Source organism: Chrysemys picta, chromosome 25 (assembly GCF_011386835.1).
Source record: "Chrysemys picta bellii isolate R12L10 chromosome 25, ASM1138683v2, whole genome shotgun sequence".
Taxonomy (NCBI): Eukaryota; Metazoa; Chordata; order Testudines; family Emydidae; genus Chrysemys; species Chrysemys picta.
The window spans coordinates 7,594,805-7,616,911 of record NC_088815.1 but is presented as its reverse complement, the minus strand read 5'-3'; the positions used below and the strand labels follow the sequence as shown (position 1 = coordinate 7,616,911).

The 22,107-nt window shown below is 43.7% G+C and overlaps 1 protein-coding gene across 9 annotated transcripts in view; it reads left to right on the top strand.

Moving 5' to 3' along the window:
- The window catches only part of ACSBG2 (acyl-CoA synthetase bubblegum family member 2), a 38,653-nt gene that overhangs the window by 6,064 nt on the left and 10,482 nt on the right, over positions 1 to 22,107 (top strand). For 7 of the 9 annotated variants that reach the window (XR_010594879.1, XR_010594878.1, XR_010594880.1 and 4 more), the window contains exons 2-8: positions 8,683 to 8,800; positions 13,571 to 13,650; positions 14,276 to 14,514; positions 16,725 to 16,813; positions 17,868 to 17,988; positions 18,851 to 18,931; positions 19,814 to 19,963. Coding sequence is in view for 6 of the 9 variants with exons in the window: in XM_005281222.5 (XP_005281279.2) it covers positions 8,683 to 8,800; positions 13,571 to 13,650; positions 14,276 to 14,514; positions 16,725 to 16,813; positions 17,868 to 17,988; positions 18,851 to 18,931; positions 19,814 to 19,963 (878 nt within the window). In the remaining 3 variants the exon portion in view is untranslated. Of the gene's footprint in view, positions 1 to 6,003; positions 8,286 to 8,682; positions 8,801 to 9,799; positions 9,992 to 13,570; positions 13,651 to 14,275; positions 14,515 to 16,724; positions 16,814 to 17,867; positions 17,989 to 18,850; positions 18,932 to 19,813; positions 19,964 to 22,107 lie in introns of those variants that run through there. The other 2 variants (XM_042841463.2, XM_042841464.2) reach the window with 2 other exon arrangements.

Sequence of the window (22,107 nt, the reverse complement as noted above, 5' to 3'; positions counted from 1 at the left end):
GGGATAGTCTTGAATACTACACCAACATACTATGGTGGTCCTCAACTTTTGTGGTTTTAAAATTACAGCTTCATGCTTCAAAAAGTTGCTTCTGAGGGTGGGGGGAAACCCCATTCAAACAAAAAGGGAAACTGACCGTATAGTCAAATTTAGGTTCCCCTGTCTAATGTGCTGTCAAATGCACAAACTGAAAATAGCCTACTGGTAAAGCTGTGCTGGTAGGGAATTTTACCAAAGTTTCCCATGTAGATGCTGTCTCTTTAACCTGAACCTTAGCTTTTCAAATATAATTATGTTGAAATGTCAACTATAATTATGGTCACAAAACAATCTGTTTGACACCCCTGCTGTAAATCAACAAAGAACCTTAGAGAGAGAGAGAGAGAGAGAGAGAGAGATAGTGAGGAAGCTGTAGTAACTGTCACACTATTTCCCATATGTCATGAAATTGCAGGAAAAATCATCTGAAATCCATGCTTCCCTTCCTCCACCCATTAGGGTCACGTTCAAGAAAACAAAGGCTTACTTAACTTCCTCTAATTCAGTGCCTTCTGCACAAGGCGATCAAGAGTTAAAATCATAAATATAAAGTACTTCTGCACTAGTAACAAAATGTAATCTGAAACCTCTATTCCCTGCCTTTTGTTAAGGTACAGCCCGCTCTAAACCTTAAGGCCAAATTAATTTTAATACAATCACCAAATAGTCCCTTTCTTGTTCAAATAGTACAGTCTCTGAAGTGGTGTTCCTGAAATATTAACCATACTAAAGTTCCAATACTTAGACTAAGAGACATCAGTTAGCTTCTCTCAGCCAAAACTGAACCGATTTGCTGAAATTACTTGTCTGGTGCAGCTACAATTGTCTGTGTTCAATTGTTTCAGAATTATTTCCGGGGTACTTCTTAAAGTTAGACTTTCTGCTCCAGCATCCAGTGTTGTAGCTGTGTCAATCCCAGGATATTAAGAGAGACTCTCCCCTACCTAGTCCCAGGCCACATTGGGGTCCTGACTCTCAATTTGAGAACCCCTGACTTACACTGCCCTAAACATCAGTGTGGACCACGCTATATCAGCAGGAAAGCTGCTCCTGCCTCTCACGGAGGTGGATTTATTATGCCAATGGGAGAACTCTCTCATCTGCATAGAGCAGGGGTGGCCAGACTTACTGACTCTGAGCCACCTACAACCATCTTCAGAAGTTTGAGAACCAGGGCACACCAGCCAAGGCTTAGGGCTTCAGCTTCATGGGCGACACCTGATGGGTCTTCAGCCTCGCTCCTGCTGAAGCCCTGAGCCCCAGTAGGTGTGCCCTGTGGGGCAGAAGCCCTGAGACTCCCACTCCCTGCTGGGCAGAAGTCCCTACCTCGTCACCTCACTGAAAAGCAGAGGTCCCAAGCTGCTCCCCCAATCTGGTAGGTGGGGTGGGGGGGGGTCTGCAAGCCGCACTTTAACGGTAAAAGAGCCACAGTTTGGCCACCCCTGGCATAGAGCATCTTCACCAGATGCACTACAGCTGCACTGATGCTACTGATGTAGCACTTAGTGTAGACACCCCCCTGAGCGATGCAAGTTTCAGTGCTGTAAAGTGGCAGTGTAGACACTGCTACAGCACTGGAGCCATTCCCCTTGCAGAGGTGGTTTTATTACAGCGTCGGCAGAGCTCTCTCCCAGTGCTGGAGCTGCGACTACATAGCCACGTTAAAGCGCCCGGCAGCGCTTTAACATCATCTGTGTAGACAGCCTAGAGCTGGGAAACTTAATCCAAGTGTCACAGCTAAATACAAGGTGGACCATAAGCATGAGTAGTTAACACATTTCAAGGGACTGTACAAGGTGAAAAAGTGACTTGTTAACACTCTTCCAGTCAGAGGTGGGGCAGCAAAGTAAGTAGACTATTGAACCATAAATCCAGCCTTGACAACTGTGACCCATGGCCAGAAAGGGTTAAACATCCTGCAAAATGAATAACCCACAGAAGACATGTGGGGAGATATTTGTGTATTTACAGATGTATGAGTAGGGTGGACAATGTGATCAACAGTCCCTGTCTATGCTGTATTCTGATAATTCAGAGGTCAAAAAAATCCTATCATGTAAATGGATTGTAAACATGGGATATCTCAGTATTTATCTCTTTGAAATGCACTGTGAATGGCCTTATGTTAATTTGTATAGCTAAGTACTGGTGATGGACCTCCTTCAAAGTCATCCCAATTACCTTTTGTTCCCTGAGGAATTCCAACTTGTTAAGACATGAAATTGTATAAAAGATCCGTGGGTCCTGATTCTGTCATCTCAGATCTACTTAGACTTCATCAGGGGAAGTTTGAGTCGCAAGACTGAGGTCCCAGTTACGCTGGTACACCCTGAATGTGAGATTTGGATGTTGGACTATGAACTGAATTCTAAAGAAACTCTTTGCAACTACAAAGCACAGCATCTCTGCTGTGAATCTGAAACTCAATGAATTGAACTCATGTCTGTATGTATATTGATCTTTTAACCATACTCTTGTTGTTTTAATACATTTTAGTTTCTGTAATAAGAATTACAGAAATTTTCCATCACATTTGTCGTGGGGGGCCTGAGGCTGGATCATTTTAAGGGAACTGTTTGGACTTCTGAGTAACCATTAACGTAATAAAGAAGCTGTCTATGCTGGTTTGGTGAATCTAAGTATTGGAATATCCACTAGCTTTTGGGGGATTGTCTGCCCCATTCTTTGCAATTCACCATAATTGAGTGACCACAGCTGGATCCCCACTAGGACCCCGGTAACAGTGGTATAGTTGTGCTTAGATACATACTATGTACCACAGGTTAAGTGGGCTTTTGGATCCGAACCCCACACTCTTCAAAATTTAATTTTGATATTGGAGAGTTTAATGGTTAAAAATCAGTGAGTGACCCATGATCAAGATCCTGACAGGAAAAAGCCTCAAAACTGTGCTTACAGAGAGGGTTGTATTTTAAACAAAAGGCCCCAGAGCAGGAACTGAAAAATCTGTTAATTGCCAGTGATAAGGAAGCAGACCCAGTGAAAATGCTTGTGGTGAGAAACCAGCAGCTAGAACTTGAACAAAAGCGCAAAAAAAAAAAAAAAGCTAATACGGAAGGAGAAGCTGCTGAAAAAGAACGCCTCTGTTTTGAACATGAACCAAAAAAGGCATATATTTGATCACAGGAACTAGAAGCTAAGGCAAAAGTGGACAGACTTAAGCTCCAGTTCAAGAGAATAAAGGAACAGGAACTGTATTATACTGAAAAACCAGTTCCTCTCCCCAACCAATATGGGGATAGAATCTATCCAGTTTGTGACAATATTGGTATGTTGTTTGACTGTGTGTGTGTGTGTGTGTGTGTGTGTGAAACCAAATTTACCCCAACACTGCCCCTTTTATGTAAATACTTTTACTGTGAGCCCAGATGAAGGTAACCCCATAACTTGTGCAAAAAATGTAAAAGTCAATAGTAAAAGCTGTTTAGGGCAAATAACAAGAGTGCTGTTAAAAGTTGTAAAAACAGATTTTGTCAGAGGAAGATTATTTACCAAATCAGTGTGAATACTGTAATCCTCTGGGTTTACTGTAAGTGTGCCTTTTAACCAGAATCCATATTGAATAGGATGGTGTTAAACATTAGGCGATAGAGTCCTTACACCAGCTATAACTTAAAGATAATTTGATTGGGGATGATATTAAAACTTTGTTCAGTCAAGTTGACGACATAAACCAGTCACAGGAAAGAAATAATCCTGAACCTGTGTCTATTAAGGGCAAGGATTTGCCTAGGGAGGGTTTCTCCAAACGTTTGTCCTAGGAAGATGGCTGTTTCTGTGCAAAGAAGCAGTGTATATGTGGAAAAAATTCCTACATGTCTGTCTGGTATCTCAGAAGTGAATCTGGCATTAGATAAGGAAATGTTTCTCTAAAGCAGATTAAAGTTGGTGATCAGGTTAAAGCCCTAACTGAGGAAGGAAAGGGTACAGTGATGGATTGTTGACCAGGTTAGTGGAACACAAGTACCCCCATACCTTACGTGTTACCAGTGTGGAGAATTGTGACAGTGAAGGATACAATTAAAGCCCAGGAAGGAAGTGGTCCTAAGTTTGTGTCTGCTAGGGATGATATTGCAACTTGGTTGTATCCAGTTGTCATAATAGCTCCCAGAGACCAAGCAATTCTGGTGCTTCTATTTTGCCTTTTGCTAGTGTGTTGCTGGGTAAAGATATGACAACCTTGTCTGATCAGGGTGATGTGATATAGCTATGGCACAAGGAAATCATGAAGGTAATTTGACTGTTACCTACTGACAGTGTGGAAATTTGTAGCAAGAAAGAGTGCTTTTAATCTTGTGACTATGAAGTCTAGCAGTTTTGTTTGTTTTGTTTTTCCTGTTGTGGACATAAATAAAGCTCAGAACCTGTTGCAGTACATGATATTGCAGAAGGAAATGAATTTCTGGGTGAAGTCTTTGAAAAGGAATTGTTTTCCACTGACTCTTAATGGGCCATTGTTGATAGTAAACCGTCTCTTCTAAGGAAAGTGTGTTGGTACTTAATGGCCAAAATCTTTCAGATGTGTATAAATCCACTGGCCACAGAAAGGTCCAGTGTGGATAGCTTTGAAAAGATTTCAAATGAAATAAAAGTTGTTAGGGAGTTTAAACAGCCCTATAAACTTAACCAGTTTGTTGGGAAAACAGTGCTGTTGGAACATGAATGTCTCCATGTTGATTCTTTAAATAAGCAGTCTGTGACTCAGGTTCCGGGAGAAAGATCCAGTTACTGGCTTTTTTCCCCCAGAGCAGAACAGCCTTGTAACTGAACTCACAAGGATGCAGGAGAGAACAGGCAAACTCTCATCTCTAGATATTTTGGATATGACTTGTCTTTTAGTGGACTTGACATCTGATTCCATGTGGAAACAGAGGTTGGTAATGGAAGGACAAAATAATCTTGAGTCTAACATGCTAGTGAAAATGGATGGCATCTCTTTAAGACAGAGTCCAGCCTTGGAATTGGTAAAGGTTGAGGATCTGAAAACTGGTGAACTGTGATGCAAATTACCTAACTGACTGGGGGGAGAAAGACTTGCCTGTTCCTGTTGTTAGCGAAAGGGACACACCCAGCCAGCCAGTGGATTCTCTTATGCCAAAGAGTTCAGATTTCCCCCCTACTGGACAGGGGGGACAAGAATGATTAAACCTGGCAAATAAAAGCCACAGGTTAACCCTAAAATACCAAAACACCAAGGAAATGGTTAAATTGCAAGTCTTTGTTAAGGAAGACCCTGAGGTCAAAAAAAGCTACAAAGATTCAAAGGGATATTGAACAAGCTGTCCTAAAGAATGAATTGCCTAAACCAAAGGCTTGGCATGACAAAAATAATTGTAAATGTACACTTGTGATAAAACTGATGTTATTGCTTATGATTGTAACTAACTCGTTGCTGATACAAAAAACTAAAAACATACAATGTGCAGGGTTTTTTTGAAAAACCCTTGAACATGTTGAGAGTAATACATAAGAACTCATTATGTTGTAAAAGTCTTCATGGTTATACCGTTTCATTACATGACGACACACTATGTTAAAAGGCTTGGTGATACTGATATTTCACTGTTGGTGCCTGTATCTAATCTTGAAAGTGTACACAGCAGAAAAACCACTACAAGTTTGAATTGTTGTGCACAAAGGGAAACTGAGGTACAACAGCTCATAGCCTTCATGGCTGAATGGCAGAGTAAGTGCTCTCTGGAGAACATTAATGGCTGTTAACTTAACACACAGACCAAAACCCTGGAATCACTAAAGTGTTTAACAAAATATGGACTAAGTTTTTAACTGGGGCCAAAGCATGCATCAATAATTTTAGCCTTACAAAGAATTCAGTATAAACACAAAAACAACGAGGAGTCCGGTGGCACCTTCAAGACTAACAAATTTATTTGGGTATAAGCCTTCGTGGGTAAAAAACCCCTTCTTCAGATGCATGGAGTCTTATGCCCAAATAAATCTGTTAGCCTTGAAGGTGCCACCGGACTCCTCATTGTTTCTGTGGATACAGACGAACACGGCTACCCCCGATACTTGAATATAAACATAGCTCATATCCATGCTGGAAGGTCCTTAAATTGTATACAGGAGCTCTAATTTCACCCTTCCACCCCAGTCTCCTGTTAGGGGTGTGACTCATGGCTAGGAAGGGTTAAACATCCTGCAAAATAAATAACCCTCAAAAGGCATGTAGGGAGATAATGTTTGTGTTTTTTGTGTATTTACATATGTATGAGTAGGGTGGACAATGTAATCAACAGTCCCTGTTCTGATAATTTGGAGGTCAAAAGAACATCCTATCACTTAAATGAATTGTAAACGCAGGATATTTCAGCCAGATTCTTCCATGAAAACTCCTTGCCCAACTTTATTTCACTTACTCCATGTGCTCAGATGGGGTGTGTGGCTTAGAAACCCCAGACACTTATGATTGCTGGCAAAGTAGATTCATCCCAGTGAAAACATACAGGGAGCAAAGACTTTATAATGCTGCTTGTGTCAAGGCTCTTCCTCTTATGTTATGGAATCGCATGGTCTGGTCTAGGCCCAGCCAGTAACCAGTCTCCTGGGAGTGACCCCGTCTAGTGTGCCAGACCCCAAGCACCCACATGTTCCTGCCTCTGTGGAACTAAGTACTCAAGACTGGGCCTTCTTCCATGGCTCCCTGCAGCAAATCCAGCCAAGCCAAACTACTGCAGGAGGTGCTTATTGTGCCCTTTTGGGGTGCAGTGCTGAGGGGGTGTGGTGTTTACAGTAACACAGGCAGCCTTTCCAAAAACAACATAACTGTTTGTTAGTCACCTGGCATAGACAATCCTGTAATCCTTAGACTAGTACAGAGAGGCAGAAGTTAAGTCATAGACCTCCCTTGGTCAAACAGTGCTGTGATGAGCCAGCCAAGCTGTGATGGACTCAATCTCTGGCATGCATGCATGCTCTCTCTCTTCTCTCCCTCTGCCCCATTTCCTCTTTTGTTCCCCAGGTCTGGGCTCCTGAGTCTCTCCAAAAAGTCCCTTTCTTCAAGTCACCTGACATCTTGTTCTCCAGTTTGTCTCAAATTCCACTTACTGGGGCTTCCTGCTGTTAGGTGTTTATGCTCAGTCATTGAGGTGTCTCAGTCTTGCTGGATGTTCTGATTTGATTTGGGGTCCGTTTGAGCCAGTCTTTAATGACCTAGCTCTTCCACTCAGACCACCAGGTGACACTCCTCCTTCATGCTTCCTGTGCTGTTTTAGCAGGAGACTTAAACTTTTTTTACAATGCAAATGCAGAGGGAAACTGAGGCACACAAGCTTCATAACAAATATTTCAGAGAATTCCCATATTGTCACACTTTATCTCCCACACTCGTGGCTTGACTGCCCTCCTATCATTTAACTCCTGTAAGAATTTCCTGCTGGGATGAGAGTAGCATACTATAGATTGGCCATGGTGAAGCAGCCATACAATATATTTTGAAGACGGGTTTACTATCAGTAGTGCCTTGTATTGACAACTTTAAAGTTATTGCAATGTCTTACATGATGATAAAAAAAATAGTATGGTGAACTATGACTCTTAAAGGAGTTAACAGGAATGTGTGTTTCCTTCCTTTTTATAGAATGATTTTCTTCTAAGCAAATAAAGCCCAACCCAATGATCCTGAGTTTGAGGTCTATGTACTGACTAATGCAAAGCTCAAGTAAAACTGACACTTCTAGCATTAGGTTAATTTAGATGAAGAACAAACTCAACCTTTAAGGCAAAATAGTGATACATTCACTTAATGCTGACTAGTAGCTGCCTTCTTCCTGAGTGGGTTTCATAAACTGTGATTATTACAAAAATGAATTGTGACACTTTGTGTTCAAATGTAATAGATGCTTTGCAAGCAAGTGCCCTCTTGACTGCCTATAGTACAGTAACCCTGTTGCTGTGACCACATCACAGCTGTTGTGGACATGTTCCAGGCAGGAAAAAGGAAACTATCCAGCATCCTCTAAGAAAGTAATTGCATGTGCTGGTGTTGCGGGGGGAGGAGGAACAAACACATGATCAGCCTTTCCATATAAGGAGAAAAGTGGGGTGATGGGCTACTTCCAATTGCAATGCAGAGAACACATGACATAAGATGCTATAGCTCTTCCTGGTGGGCGCTAGTTTAAAAATAAAGGATGTTACACATCTGTGCTCATGCGGACAGACTGCAGAGGAGAAGGACTGGACAAAGGCACAGACAGTGCACTGTGTGACTCTAAACCATAACTCTCTGATGATGGTTGGGGTTTTGGGGGGTTAAGATCTAAATTCAGTATTTCTGGCTAAACAGATGTAAGATATAAATGGGGGGAACCTTTTTATGAAATGTTCAAAATTGTAAGCAGTTCAACTAAAGACTATTCTTTTAAAAATGAATGGGGGGGGGGATCTAACAACTCTTAACAAATCTCATAGAATATATTCTATAGTGCCATCCTACTACTGGACCAGATAAAGAATCTTATTTTATCTTTGCAAATACAAATACTGCTGCCTTCAGTGACAGTTGTTTGAATTGGCTTGTTCAGATAACACAATGTTGAGGAGAACTGGTTTCCTTAAAGCTGTTTTAAACTATCACTTTGTCATTTTAATCTTTTGCAGAGACCATGCTGTCTGAATCGGAAATGGGTACTGTATTGGCAGATTCGGCCTCTAACTTGGATGTTCCAGTGCCGTGTGAGGTGTCTCTTAGTGATGTCATGGTGAACTCTCCATCCAGGTTTGTCCAGTTTCTTTAAAAAAAATTCTACTTGGATTATTTCCCATTTGATTAACAACTATGATAGTTTCCATGACAATCTACATTAACATGGGTTTGTACTACAAAATCTAATGCTGTGAGGAAGTAAAAGAGCAGAATAGAACTTGCTTTACATAGTGCAGTGACTAGCTTCTGAAATACACTATGCATTTGGTTTATGTTCAAAAAGCGTTCTGTACAGGCAGACTGAACTTCACTTTTATAAAAAAGTATGAATTTAATATTAACTCTCTCTAGCAGAATTTAAATTTGTCTGTAGAAAGGCATTGGCCATTTGTGTCTAATACCTCGCACTTCTATATTACAGAATGTTGCTATACTGTAAACAGAATATTGGCTGTCTGCAGAGAAATTTCCAAATGTAGGAAAGTACTTCTTGTTTGTCCCTCATATGAGGGAAGTCAGGGGGATCTTTGTCAAAGTAGGCAATGTGTAGCCATGTATCTCTTAAACCCTGTGGGAAAACTAAAAGTAAAGATTGGCTGCACAGATGTGGGAGATCACTGTGCCGCTCCCACCGAGGACACAGACTCAGTGGTGAGGCTGCACCCAACCCTGACACAGCACAAGGACCGGGCCTGCCCCAGAAACACCCCAGGCCCTGCCCCTCTGTGCTAGGTGTGGGCAGGCAGACTCAGCAAGGCAGGATCCAGGAGTGGACCGGCTTAGTGGAGTGGGGGCAGGGGGGGATCTAGGTGTGGGTTGAGAGGCTTCTGTGTGGGGGATCCAGGTGTGGGGGGATTTGGGTGCATGGGCTTGTTGGGGCAGGGGTCTGGGTGCAAAGGTGATGACTCTGCAGGGGGTCCAGGTGAAGGTGGCTCAACTGGGTGGTCCAGGTACGGGAGAATGGAGCTTATTGGGGGAGGGGGGGATTGTGTGGGGGAGGGGTGAGGCTCAGCAGGGGGGTCTGGTTATGAGGGTCTGGATGCATGGGGGGGGGGCAGATGGGGGGTGCATTTCCCTGTACAGGGATCCCTCCCCTTGCAGCTGAGGAATGATGGGTGCAGGAAACAGGAAGTTTGCAGAGCTTCCTGCAGCTGGATGAGAAATCGTGGGGTGGGTGTGACCCAGCCCTGGATGCCATGCAGGGGAAGAGGAAGTACCATCCTCCCCAGCCCAGTCAGGACTAGCAGCTGAGCCAGGCGCAGGGTAAGAGCTACCAGCCGGGTCTTCCCCAGTCCTGTCCCCTGCCCCTCAGTGATTTACATCTCTGACGGCTGCCCTGAAACATACTGCTAGGGAGGGTCACATGTCCACTCCTGTGGCTTCCCTGTCAGTCGCTTTTCTGTGGTGTTTGGTGAGGAGAGAACTATATAGCTGGTCAGGTGAACCTATGGTCTGCTAGGACTCCCTGGCCCATAAAAACCTCCCTAACGTAGATGGCCTGGAACAAAGATTTATAGCATTGAGCCCTAGCCAATGGGGAAGTGCCTGGCAAAAGATTAAGCTATCTTCAGTTAAGGCTGATTTAAGCAGAAGATTATATTTCATTCACACTTGCTCCTGCATAATTATAGCATAAGGTCCTTGTCAAACCAACTGCTGCTGGAGAAGAATTCTGACTGAATCAGGAACAGAAACATGCCTGGGACCAACATTCTCTTGTACCAAAGCCAACAGGGGGAGGGATAGCTCAGTGGTTTGAGCATTGGCCTGCTAAACCCAGGGTTGAGTTCAATCCTTGAAGGGACTATTGGGGAATTTAGTTGGGGATTAGTCCTGCTTTGAGCAACAGGTTGGACTAGAGGTCCCTTCCAACCCTGATATTCTATGATAAAATGAGGGTGGAAAAAATAAAAAAAACAGAACTACAAGCTAAAACTACAGACCTATCTACAGTCAATCATGTGCCAGGACTCTTGTATGTCACAATGATCTAGCTAAGATTTGCTATTTCTGTAGCAACAGTTAGTGTCCTAGTGACCCTGCCTGCCTGTAGGGTCAAAGTTGATACCTAGGGCTAGGGACAGCCTAGAATTCAGAAGTCAGTGATGTCATAAGAACCTAGTGAGTTCTAGAAGACTGGCATTTGCTCAGAAAATTCTCAGTAAGTGGACATTGAGGGATACCCTCACTCGAACCGTGGATCATTACTTAACAGAACAAAAGGTGGGACTCTTCCCCCTACCTGAGTTTTCATGGAGAAGACTGAAGGTTCAGTACTGACATGAAGTGCTCACCTGCCCATCAGCCCACAGTGATGTCAAAGAGTGACGGACTTTAGAGAAACAGGAAGGCAAATTGGGAAGGCAAGGTAGAAGGGAATATTCAGTCCTTATGGGGTGGAAAATAACCTTTATTTAGATTATCTGGGAGTCATGGCTGACTAATGAGTTAGGGGGACTATATGAATGGCGTGTTGTAGAGTGCAGGGGGGTAAGCACCATCCATTTGAATACTAGGAGAGCAGGACAGTTACACTTGTAGCTCAAGGAATCTCATTCTGGTGAGTGGTGCATGGGTCCCCAAAGGCCAGGCCGGAGTTCTGTTAGCTTATCTGGAGGTGAGGTATGTGACTGCTGGCAGATTTTTCATTATGCCAAACATACCTGGCTAGTGAAGGCAGAGAACGAAGGTCTGATGAATAAACCTGTCTTGGAGAGGAAGAATACCACATCTCTCCATTCCTCTCAGCAGCCAAGAGGGTACAGTGGAGTTCACTTGCTCCCCATCTTCTACAAAAGTTGTCTTCCAGCAAGATTAAAACTGGAGGAGAGATGTTGCCCAGCACCATGATGGGATGATCCCTTAACTATTATGTTGATGACTCAAATAACTATAGTTAAGGCAACCTTTTAGTCACTTATATTTTTAGTAAAAGTCAGACAGGTCACGGCTGAGGGTTCAGACTCCGGGATGGGGCCAAGAATGAGGAGCTTGGGGTGTAGGCTGTCCCAGGGCTACAGCAGGGGGAGAGGACTCTTCTCCCCCCCCCACTTCCCTCTGGGGTTAGGGGGAAGGAATCTCTCCCCACTGCAGCCCTAAGCACCTGCATGGCACTTAATAGGCTGTTGCATAGCTTAGAGAGAACTTGGCCTGTGACCTGTCCATGACTTGTACTATACCCCAACTAAATATTGGGGGGAGGGGGCACCATGGGTGCTGTTGGGGGAGTTAGTGGGACTGGCAGGTTCCCTACCCAGCTTCTCGGAAGCAGCAACATGTCCCTCCCATAGCTTCTAGCTCTGCACTGCCAGCACAACAGCTCCCATTGGCCAGGAATTACAGTCAATGGGAGTTGCAGGGGCAGTGCCTGTGGGTGGAGGCAGCACACATTGCTAGGAGCTGAGGGAGGAAGGGACATGTTGCCACTTCTGGGGAGCGCCCCCCCCCAAGGTAAGTGCTGCCCAGAGCCTTCACCCCCTCCCACACCGAATCTCCTCCTGCTGCTGGGGGGTGGGCAGTGGCCTGAGACTGCCCCAGCAGCAGCTGGTGCAAATGCCCCACGGGCTGCCTGAGCTTGGGCTGCCCCAGAGCCAGCCACACCAGCTGCTACAGAGGTCACAGAAAGTCATGACCAACTCACAGCCTTAACTATATAGTTTGCATGACTCACTTGAGCTCTGATCACTGCCTCAAAGTTATGTCTAGGATTAAGTCGACCATAAAAATGTTGAAACACTAGTTAGGTGGCTATTTCAGCCACACAACACTGGTATCAAACATTGTATGACTTGTGAAAAGCTACTTCCATGGCTTTTTGGAGGAGGTGGGGTGAGGGGGGTAATGGGCTAAAAAAGGGTCTGGAGATGCATGGTGGGCTAGGAAGAGACCTCAAGACACTATTGAGGCAAACGGCTTAGTAGGAGTCAAAACTAACTTTTATGTGACTCAGAGGATCTCTTGCATTCCATCTTATGGACCTGTGGGATATAAACCTTCATGCTTTGAGAGAAAAGCCGCCCATTAACTGATAAGTGTTTAGGAAACCTTCCCTTAATGGACTAACCAGACCAGAAGGGGTTTCTTTCACCTTCCTTTGACGCATCTGGCGTAATGTGGTGGTTTTTGTTGACTACTGGTGGCCGAAGCGTACTAGAGTTTGTGCAAAAGCAGTGTTGGAAGTTGTGAAAATTGACCGACTTTCAGGCTGCTGAATCCTTCTGGGCCTCTTAGGGACTTTCCTGAGAGAGTGCTGGGTGACCGCTCATCTGAGTGGTAAGGAGGAAAAGCTGCTGGGGCCAAGTGTCCTGGATTGGCTCTCTGTGGCAGTGAGCAGGGAAGACCCGTTCCCTAGAAGGAGCAGAAGAGCACTCCTCCACTTCTGGCATCTGCTTTAAGTCCACAACTTGGGAAGCTGTTTGGCTTGTGTGTGTTTTCCCCCAGTTGTGCCAGTCTTCCTAGCTGCCAGTGCATGCCAAGCTTGAGTTCAGGCTCAGCTTGCCTGGCAATGCAAGTAATCAGTTCATGTTCAGGTCCAAACTAGTTCTGTGTTCAAACTTGTGTTAACAAAAACACTTTGGATTTAGATTGTAAAGTTTTTGAGGCTGGGACTGTCTTGCTATGTTAGCCCCATATAGACTGTCAGTAAAAGGAACAACAGACTCAAATCCAGAATATTGGGGACCAACAATAGAGTAGGAAAATCCCCCTCCTGACATCAAGGGATTAGCATAACTAAATTATGAAACTGTGAAAATATCTGAGAACTGTGATGAAAATATGCTGTACACTTAGGTCAGCATACTAAAATAACATCCAATACTTAGTGCTTGCTATTGCTTGCAGAACTGTTGAGGACCATAACGCTGAAATAACCGAAGAGACCAAGACTGAGGAATCTCAGCTAGATATGTTTAGATCCAAAGGTAAGCAAAAAGGAATCAGTTTATAACAAAAGATAATTATAACAATCAAATAAGTTGCTCTAAACTTCTTTAAATTGTTGCCTTCCAAAATTGTATGCTATAAAACAAAGAAACTTAACCTGCAGAATTGTCTCCTGAGAAACCATGCTGAATTTAGCTTGGGTTGCAGTGGTGGTGGCCCTCAGGGAGGGGTAAATGTTACACTATGCTGTGTGCCAGTGGATAAGCCCCTTGGGGCAGAGGCACTGAATGAGTTTGGCCTCCACAGAAGGGTACCAGCTGGTCCTGTATAAGCATCTTCTGGCAGAATAGCACCCTCCTTGTTAGAGGGCACGTGGTGGTGGTAGTAGTAGTGGGAGGGAGAGGTTTCAGGTTCCCCCTTTTTTTTTTTTTTTTTTTTTTTTTTTTTTTTGTTCTTTTGCACAGTTTGAATATAGTTCAGGTTTCAGCAAAACTCCAGTCTCAAAATAGAATCTGACCTACCTGCCAACTTGCCCAAAGTGACAATTCACATTACATCTTGGGTACAATCTCTCAGATTTGACATCACTTATTTCATAGTGGCAGAAGGAAAAAATCTAAATGCAAGGCATTACACTAACACCTTATTTATTTTAAATACTAGCTTCATCCCCTGCCTCAGGCCTATGGACAACACGACGGGATGGAGAAGTTAAACTAAGGCTAGAGCAACAGGGTATTGGTAGTGAAACACCAAAGACTGTTCCTGAACTATTACAGGAAGCTGTTAAAAAATATGGTGACTATTTTGCCCTTGCATCAAAGAAGGGTGACCAGTGGATAAAGCAAACTTATAAGCAATACTATGAGGAATGTCGGAAGGCAGCAAAAAGCTTTATAAAGGTATGTCTTGTAGAACTTTTATTCACCCATCCACTGTCACTCTGATTGCACTAATGTCCATATTCAGTCACTGAAACTTAAACATTTTCTAAGTATGCCCTAATTTTACAGGAAGAGGGGTTGGGCACAGTGGAAACTGTGGCTCAGTATCATGGAGTCTTAATGAGATACATTTGCTAACTGAATTGTTCTGTCTGAAACTTCTCATGTGCTCATGCCAGAGGATGACTCTTCAGGAGGCTTGTGAGTTGGGGTTTTTTCCTCATCTTGGATATACATAACATTCCTCAAAGGAATTTAAACTTAGACTCTAAACCTGGCTTATTCTGTTGTGTAACTTAACTCTAAAAATGTGGGTTAATTCTGGACACATTTATTATTTAAATGTTTAATTTCCCTCCCCGCCCATATTGAAAAATTCAAGACAACCTTACAGAACTCTCAAACTTACCAGCCAAGCCTCGTTCTATTTGTATACTCTCTGCTGCAATAACTAATGAGATCCAAGGATGTGATTATACTCTCCAGAAAAATCTTTCAAGTCTGGTTCCAAGAGGTCAGGCTATTCTTAGACTTCTCAGCAACTGGCAGGGGCTGCTGCTTGACAATGCTATTACTATACGCGAGTGTCTCCTACTGTCCATGAAATGTTCGGTCTGTTTATTAAAATATCTCAAAACTAAGGAAATGGCCAAACTGGAAAAAGTGACCTTTGAATAAGAGTGAAAAGTTGCTTCAAAACTTTCTGCTTGGCTTTTCACTAGCCTAGAAAGTCTTGTGTGCCACCCTCTTGCAGGAACTCTATGGCTGAATATATTGGACCTCTTGTCCAGGTTTCACTCATGACTAGAGAGGATTTGTCAAACTAAAAATCACATGTGCTTTCTGTTAGTCTATTGCTCTAACTTAAAGAAGCTCTGAAATCCCAGACTCCTGCCCTTTCAATTGTGTAGTAGGAGTTCCTGCAGCAGAACCAGGAGGATCTGATGTGAAATCCTGGTCCAATTGAAGTCCATAGCAAACCAGCCCTGGGCTTCAATGGAGTCAGGATGGATGCCCTTGATATTACTGATAAGTCGCATTTAAAATTAAAATGTGACTAACCTAACCTTCAAAGTAACTATGAAAGGTACTAAATACAACTGTCTCCTACTAACTTTCTCTTTCTGCCATTTTTAAATTTTGCCTAAGTCCACAGAGGGAGCTGATATCTGTCTAGATTAAGCTCATGAGTTTAGATTCCTGATCTCGTCTTAAACTATAATGTATTACTTCATGCCAATGAAATGGTCTTATTGCATTTGCTGGGAGTCTGCATTTGCACTTTGAACAAAACAGAGCAATGTCTTGAGACTAAATTTTAACAACTTGTATGTTGGTTCTGTGCAGGGCTGGTGCAAGGAAGTTTTGCGCCCTAGGCAAAACTTCCACCTTGCATACCCCCCGCCCCCGAGCCCTGCAGCGGCAGCTTCCTCCCCCGGGGAGCCGTGCAGCAGCTCCCCACCCCAGCTCACCTCTGCTCTGCCTCCTGCCTGAGCACGCCCCCCTGCTCTAATTCTCCTCCCCTCCTGGGCTTGTGGTGCCAGGGAGGTGGGAGAAGTGGAGCGGCGACCAAGCACTCGGGGAGGGGGCGTAGGAACGCTGTGTGTTTTTTATTTTTATTTTTTATTTTTAAATTGGGGGCACCGCTTTTTGGCGCCCCCAAATCTTGGCGCCCTAGGCAACTGCCTAGTTTGCCTAAATGGTAGCACTGTCCCTGGTTCTGTGCTAATCCTTAAGGGAATTTCTTTAATGCAAATCCTTTTGTATGCTGGGTGGGGTTTTTCTTGATGTTTATGCTCAAAGTATATGGCAAGATGTTCAACAAACTAAGGCCTATACTACCACTTTATGTTGGAAAAACTGTCGCTCAGAAAAAACACTCAAGCAACCTACGTTTATTTCACTGGCAAAAGTGGTGGTGTGCACAGGGCTATGTCAGTGGGAAAGTTTCTCCCACCAACATAGCTACCACTGCTTGTTGAGGTGGTTTTATGTCAACAGGAGAGCTTTCTCCTGTCTGCATAGAGCAGCTACACAAGTCATCTTACAGCTGCACCAGTCCAGCTGTGCCACTGTAAGCTCGCTAGTGTATACATGGCTTAACTCATTTTAAGGCATTTAATTTTCCAAGAGAAATAAATCCTATCCTATCTGATCTTTGTTTACAGTTGGGATTGGAGCGGTTCCATGGAGTGGGCATTTTGGGATTTAATTCTGCAGAGTGGTTTATTGCTGACATTGGAGCTATTCTTGCTGGGTAAGAAACCAATTTAGTTTGCACTGGCACTTTAAAGACTATTACATTTTCAGATGCCAATAGATGTTAAAAACATGATGAAACAATTATTGATGTCAAAGGCTCTACTCTTTATTTGTGGCTAAAAATTTGTTTAGACTCTAGATATACCTCTTTAACAATCACTAGTACTTCTAATAACAAATGAACAAGGCAGACTAGAGGGATCTATCTATCGCTTGATTAGAGCAGGGGTTCTCAACCTTTTTCTTCCTGAGTCCCCTCTTCCCCCCCCAACATGCTGTTTAAAAACTACATGGCCCACCTGTGCCACAACTGGTTTTCTGCATATAAAAACCAGGGCCAGTGTTAGGGGATAGCAAGCAGGGCAACTGCCTGGGGCCCCCCACCACAGGGAGCCCCACAAAGCCAAGATGCTCAGGCTTTGGCTTCCACCCTGGAGGGTGGGGCTCAGGGACTCGGACTTCAGCCCCATGCGGTTGGGCTTCAGCTTTCTGCCCTGGGTCCCAGTGAGTCTAATGCTTGGCGGACTCCCTGAAACCTGCTCATGACCTCTGGTTGAGATCCACTGGATTAAAGGATGTTGTGCTTCCAGAACGCTGAGCTGAAGCAATAATACGCTAGTCTGCAAGAAAGTTTCATTACACTTCATGGTGGGGTGGGGACGACGACTGCAGAACCTCAGCTCCGTTACAGGCCTAGTAAAGACAATCTAGTATATTGTATATTCTTGCATCTGAAGAAGTGAGGTTCTTACCCACGAAAGCTTATGCTCCCAGTACTTCTGTTAGTCTCAAAGGTGCCACAGGACCCTCTGTTGCTTCTTAGTATATTGTGGCTCCTGAAAAACACACGTTATAAATCTTCATTAATGGAATCTCAGTTTCTAGAACTTAACACACAGGAGGTATCCTCATTACAAAAAAGGAATTTAGATTAATCTGTCTTTACATCGTGGAGCACTTTTCCAGGTGGGAAGGCTCTTCTGTAGAGAGGCCAACTTCTGAGACTGAAATCCTTGACTAGTTACCCTCAAACTCTGATTTATTTATAGTGGTTTTGCTGTTGGCATCTACACCACAAACTCTCCTGAAGCCTGCCAGTATGTAGCGGAGAACTGTGGCGCTAATATCCTGGTTGTGGAGAATCATAAACAGCTGCAGAAAATCCTAGAAGTAAGTATCTTTTTATAGAGTTGTTTAGGGGTGGCAGTGGCATATGGAAAGCATTTGGCTGGGTTAGATAGTCAAGCAAGTATTTAAATTACATCCCTAGCTCTACTCTAGGATGTGTTCCCTCTCCTGTTCGTTTATTGTGTCAAACCAAGAGATGCCTGTTTCTGGGCTGGGAATGGAAGGGGACTTGACAGTATGGCAGAACTGCCCCTTTCCCCCTGCGATTTCAAACCACACTGGTGTGTGTGTGTGTGGCACTCTAAAGGGATACGGTGGATTACAAACACTCACTAATGCTTGCAAGCCTTCCTGTGAGTGGGCAGGGATGACCAATTGGGACTAGAGTGAAAAGGTGATTGCAATGTTAAATATGAAGACTGGAATCTCATTAAAACTGAAATCAAACAATCCAACCTGTGCTCTTGCCCATCAGAGGTGGATGGGTGGGGGCTGGTAGCCAAAGCACTTTTCCAGGTGGAAAGTTGAAGTTATAAACGCACGGTTTACACTCCTAGTCAAGGCTCTTGAAATCATCAAGGAATACCACAAGCAAAAATAAAGCGTCACTACAAATTCCATGATGCTTTCTGGAAATCAAGGTGTTCCTGTAAAACTTCAGTCTGGATAATTACTTTCTAACTACCTGAAGTTCCTCCAGTTCAAATAGTCAGAGAATCCAACAGGATTCTCAGACTATCATTAAATAGCATTAATATTCTCCACTCCAAAGGTGGCGGTGTTTTCAGTTGTAGGGGAAGCTATCTTCAGACTACATCAGAAAGTTCTGTTGCATATCTCAAGCTAAAAGGAAGGCGCAAGAAACACTAGTTTACTCTGATACCTTGCTTCCTCTTTACTGCAGGTTCAGCCCAAGCTCCCTCTTCTGAAAGCAATCATCCAGTACAATGGAGAGCTTAAGGAGAAAAGACCAAATCTCTACACTGTAAGTAATGATACTTATGTAACATTTGAGGTGTTGCTTGCATATTACAAACACCTCTGAATAACTAGCTACAATTTGTGGTGATGCTGCAAGTACACCTCTCTTGACCTGCAGCTTTAGTGAGTAATACTGACAAACTGTCCCATTGCCATCTCTCAGGCATGGCTCACCTGTGGAGGGGCCCTACTTTGTTAATCAGGGAACAGTTTGGGGTGGGGAAAGAGTTCTTGATCTTCTATTATGTTCTTTCATAAATTGCTTACACTTGTACACAGTGGATGGAGGTGGGGGGAATACTACAAGATAAGAATTCTCCACTCACACAAGTGGTAACTTCACAGCTGTGTAGCGTGGATGTAATGACTACACAAAAGCCATGGAGAAGTAGGTCCTTATCTCTCAAACTCTCCTGGAGGGTCACCATTTCCAATAAAGCACAAAAATGGCTTTTCTGGAAGTGTTCCCAGTCCTATTTTTAAATAAGCCCTTAGACAAGACACAAGCAAGACTCAATGAAAACATCACTACCAGCCCAGGAAGCTCCCTTAAAACTACACCCACAAAACATGTCTTCCTTCTCCATGTGTCAGTAGAACAAAATCACAGCGCTAGGGCCACCCCCTCCATATTCCTCACACCCACACACCCATATCCACCTCTTAATACACTGTATTGTAATTGAAGTGAATTCTTGATGGAAAGACCTCCATGGACTAAGTGAAGATATAATTAGATGTGTAAACCTGTGAAATCTCACTGGAAAAACAATCGTGGTCTTCACCAATTTAAATACCTCCACCCACCCCAGCCCTTCCAGACAGCTTAGTTGCATATGTGAAAGAAGGTGTAAAGCCTGACCAAGCTCTTTACTTTTGAATGCAGTGGAGTGAATTTATGAGCCTTGGCAGTGATGTTCCAGATTCCCAGCTTGATAAGATCATTGAGTCCCAGAAGCCTAACCAATGCTGTACACTGATCTATACCTCAGGAACAACTGGACAGCCAAAGGGCGTTATGCTCAGTCATGATAATGTAAGTATTCTTGCCTACAAGTAAAAAAGAAAACTGCTTTTGGCTTTCAGATTTCTCTGGGATGCACTATTTTAAATAGTGTTGAGTTTGGAAGAATGGCCAAATATTTTAACACTAGGACATAATTGAAATGAACACAAATTAACTTTGGAACGGTTTCTCTTTTCAAGACCTTATTTATTTATTTATTTATTTTTATTTAAAGCAAGATTTGTCAAAATTCATTCACTCTGACCAGAAGTAAGGCAAATCTTGCCTACGTTGTCATGTCCCACAAGTGTATGTCCAGAGCACCCATGGCTTGGTCAGAATAGATCTCTAGGAAAAGAATTATTAGACATATTTTGTCCTCCAAATACAGAGAACCATTTGTCACATTAGTGACAGACTAACTTCAACAAGGGCAGTACTCTTCCATGACCCAGATCAGGACACTGAAACTGTTGCTGGGTTTCTTGTAGACTTGGGCCCTACTGTTCGTTACTGCTATAATGGTTAGCTCTTATGTCTCTTCTTTGTAAATTGCATTGAGATCTAATGATCAGGATCTCCATTTTACAAAGCTTAACCTTGGCCAGCATTCATAGGGGGGGAGCTATTTAATGAAATAAGACTAGAACCCTCACCTTCCATCAAATGGGCTGGCAGAGCCACCACTAACCTAGACACTCCTCTCCATGGTGGCCTCCGCATAGAGGTGACTCAAGTAGTTTGGGATAACTTGTTTCCCTAGTATTACTAATGCTGTTTTACACACCTTATGTAGTTTGAGACTAGTCAGCCAGCAAAAATGTCAAATTAGGAGCATCTCATGAATCTGTTTTGAGATTATGCTCTTTGTTCAGCTGGTGAATCTGTTAAGATACCAAGAGAGCCTCTGAAAAGCGCAGTCCTTGGACTGAAGGGCCACACCTAATGTGTGTGAGACGAAAACCGAGGCTTTAGCCTCACTCCAAAAGCACAAACCAAACCTGTCCAATGGTCATGACTGTCTTCTGTGGATGCAAGTTCATACAGTTTGCTTTTTGAAACCCTTCTTAAGCTCTAAGTGTACAAAGTCTGGGACTGGAGCAATCTCCCAGACAGGGACTGTAGATTGAAAGCAGAGTAGTATTGGCCACAGAGACTAAGGCAATTGAGGAGAAAGTGACTGAGATGCCGTGGCAGGTCTAATCTTCACTTTCTCTTTGTAAGTAGCTTCTGCGTACACAGTGTCTTTACTGAATTCGTTTTGATCAAGAGATTTGGGTACTGGACCCAGGATGCCTTCCTAGTGCCTGAGCAGACCCAACAGGGAACATGAGAATTTCCAGACCAGTGCTCCATCTAGTCAATAGCCTGTCAGAAGGTGCAAGACTGCCCTGCTGTGAGCAATGATGGAAATACCTGCCCATAAGTGACATTTCTTCTCCGCTTCCTCAGAGTATAAATGGCACATGCCTTCAGTCACCCCTGAGAAGGGGGGAGACCTACTGCTGCCCTTCCAGTAGCAGGGGGCTGAACATTTACTTGAAGCCTACATCTAGGAACTACAGAAGTAGACCATAACACCAGATGGGGGACTCTAGTCACCATGACCCCCAAATCTGAGTCATTGCTTCCTGGGATAATCAGCTGAACATGAACTCCCAGTGTGACACTGATCCTTGGATGCATAAATAGGAGATTCTTGAGTAAGACTAGAGGGGTTTTTACATTTTTAAATTGGTCACTACTGTGACCATGGCTGGACTACTGTTTCCACAATTCAAAAATAGGGAAGGGATAGACTCAAGGTGTGGGATCCACAAAACTACTCAAGTGCCTAAGTCCCAGTTTCGGCTCCACTGTGATCCATACAACTCCTGCTGAATTCTGTAGGCACTGAAACTCACTTGGTGCCTAAGCTTGTTCAGGGTAAAAGTTCCCTCAGCGTCTGTTTCATGCTCTGGACATGTCCACTGCTGCCTCCATCTAGGCATCCAGATGCCTATCTCCCGCCAAAGCCCGGCCTAGACAGTGACTCTCGAATCAAGGAAAGACTGGCTTTCAGCCACTATAGCCGCATGCAGAGCCTGATCTCATAGGTGGCCTCCAAGCAAGCCCACTGGAGCAGCTCTTATTCAAAATCTGGCTGGAGGAAGGGATAGTGGTGGTGCCCACTT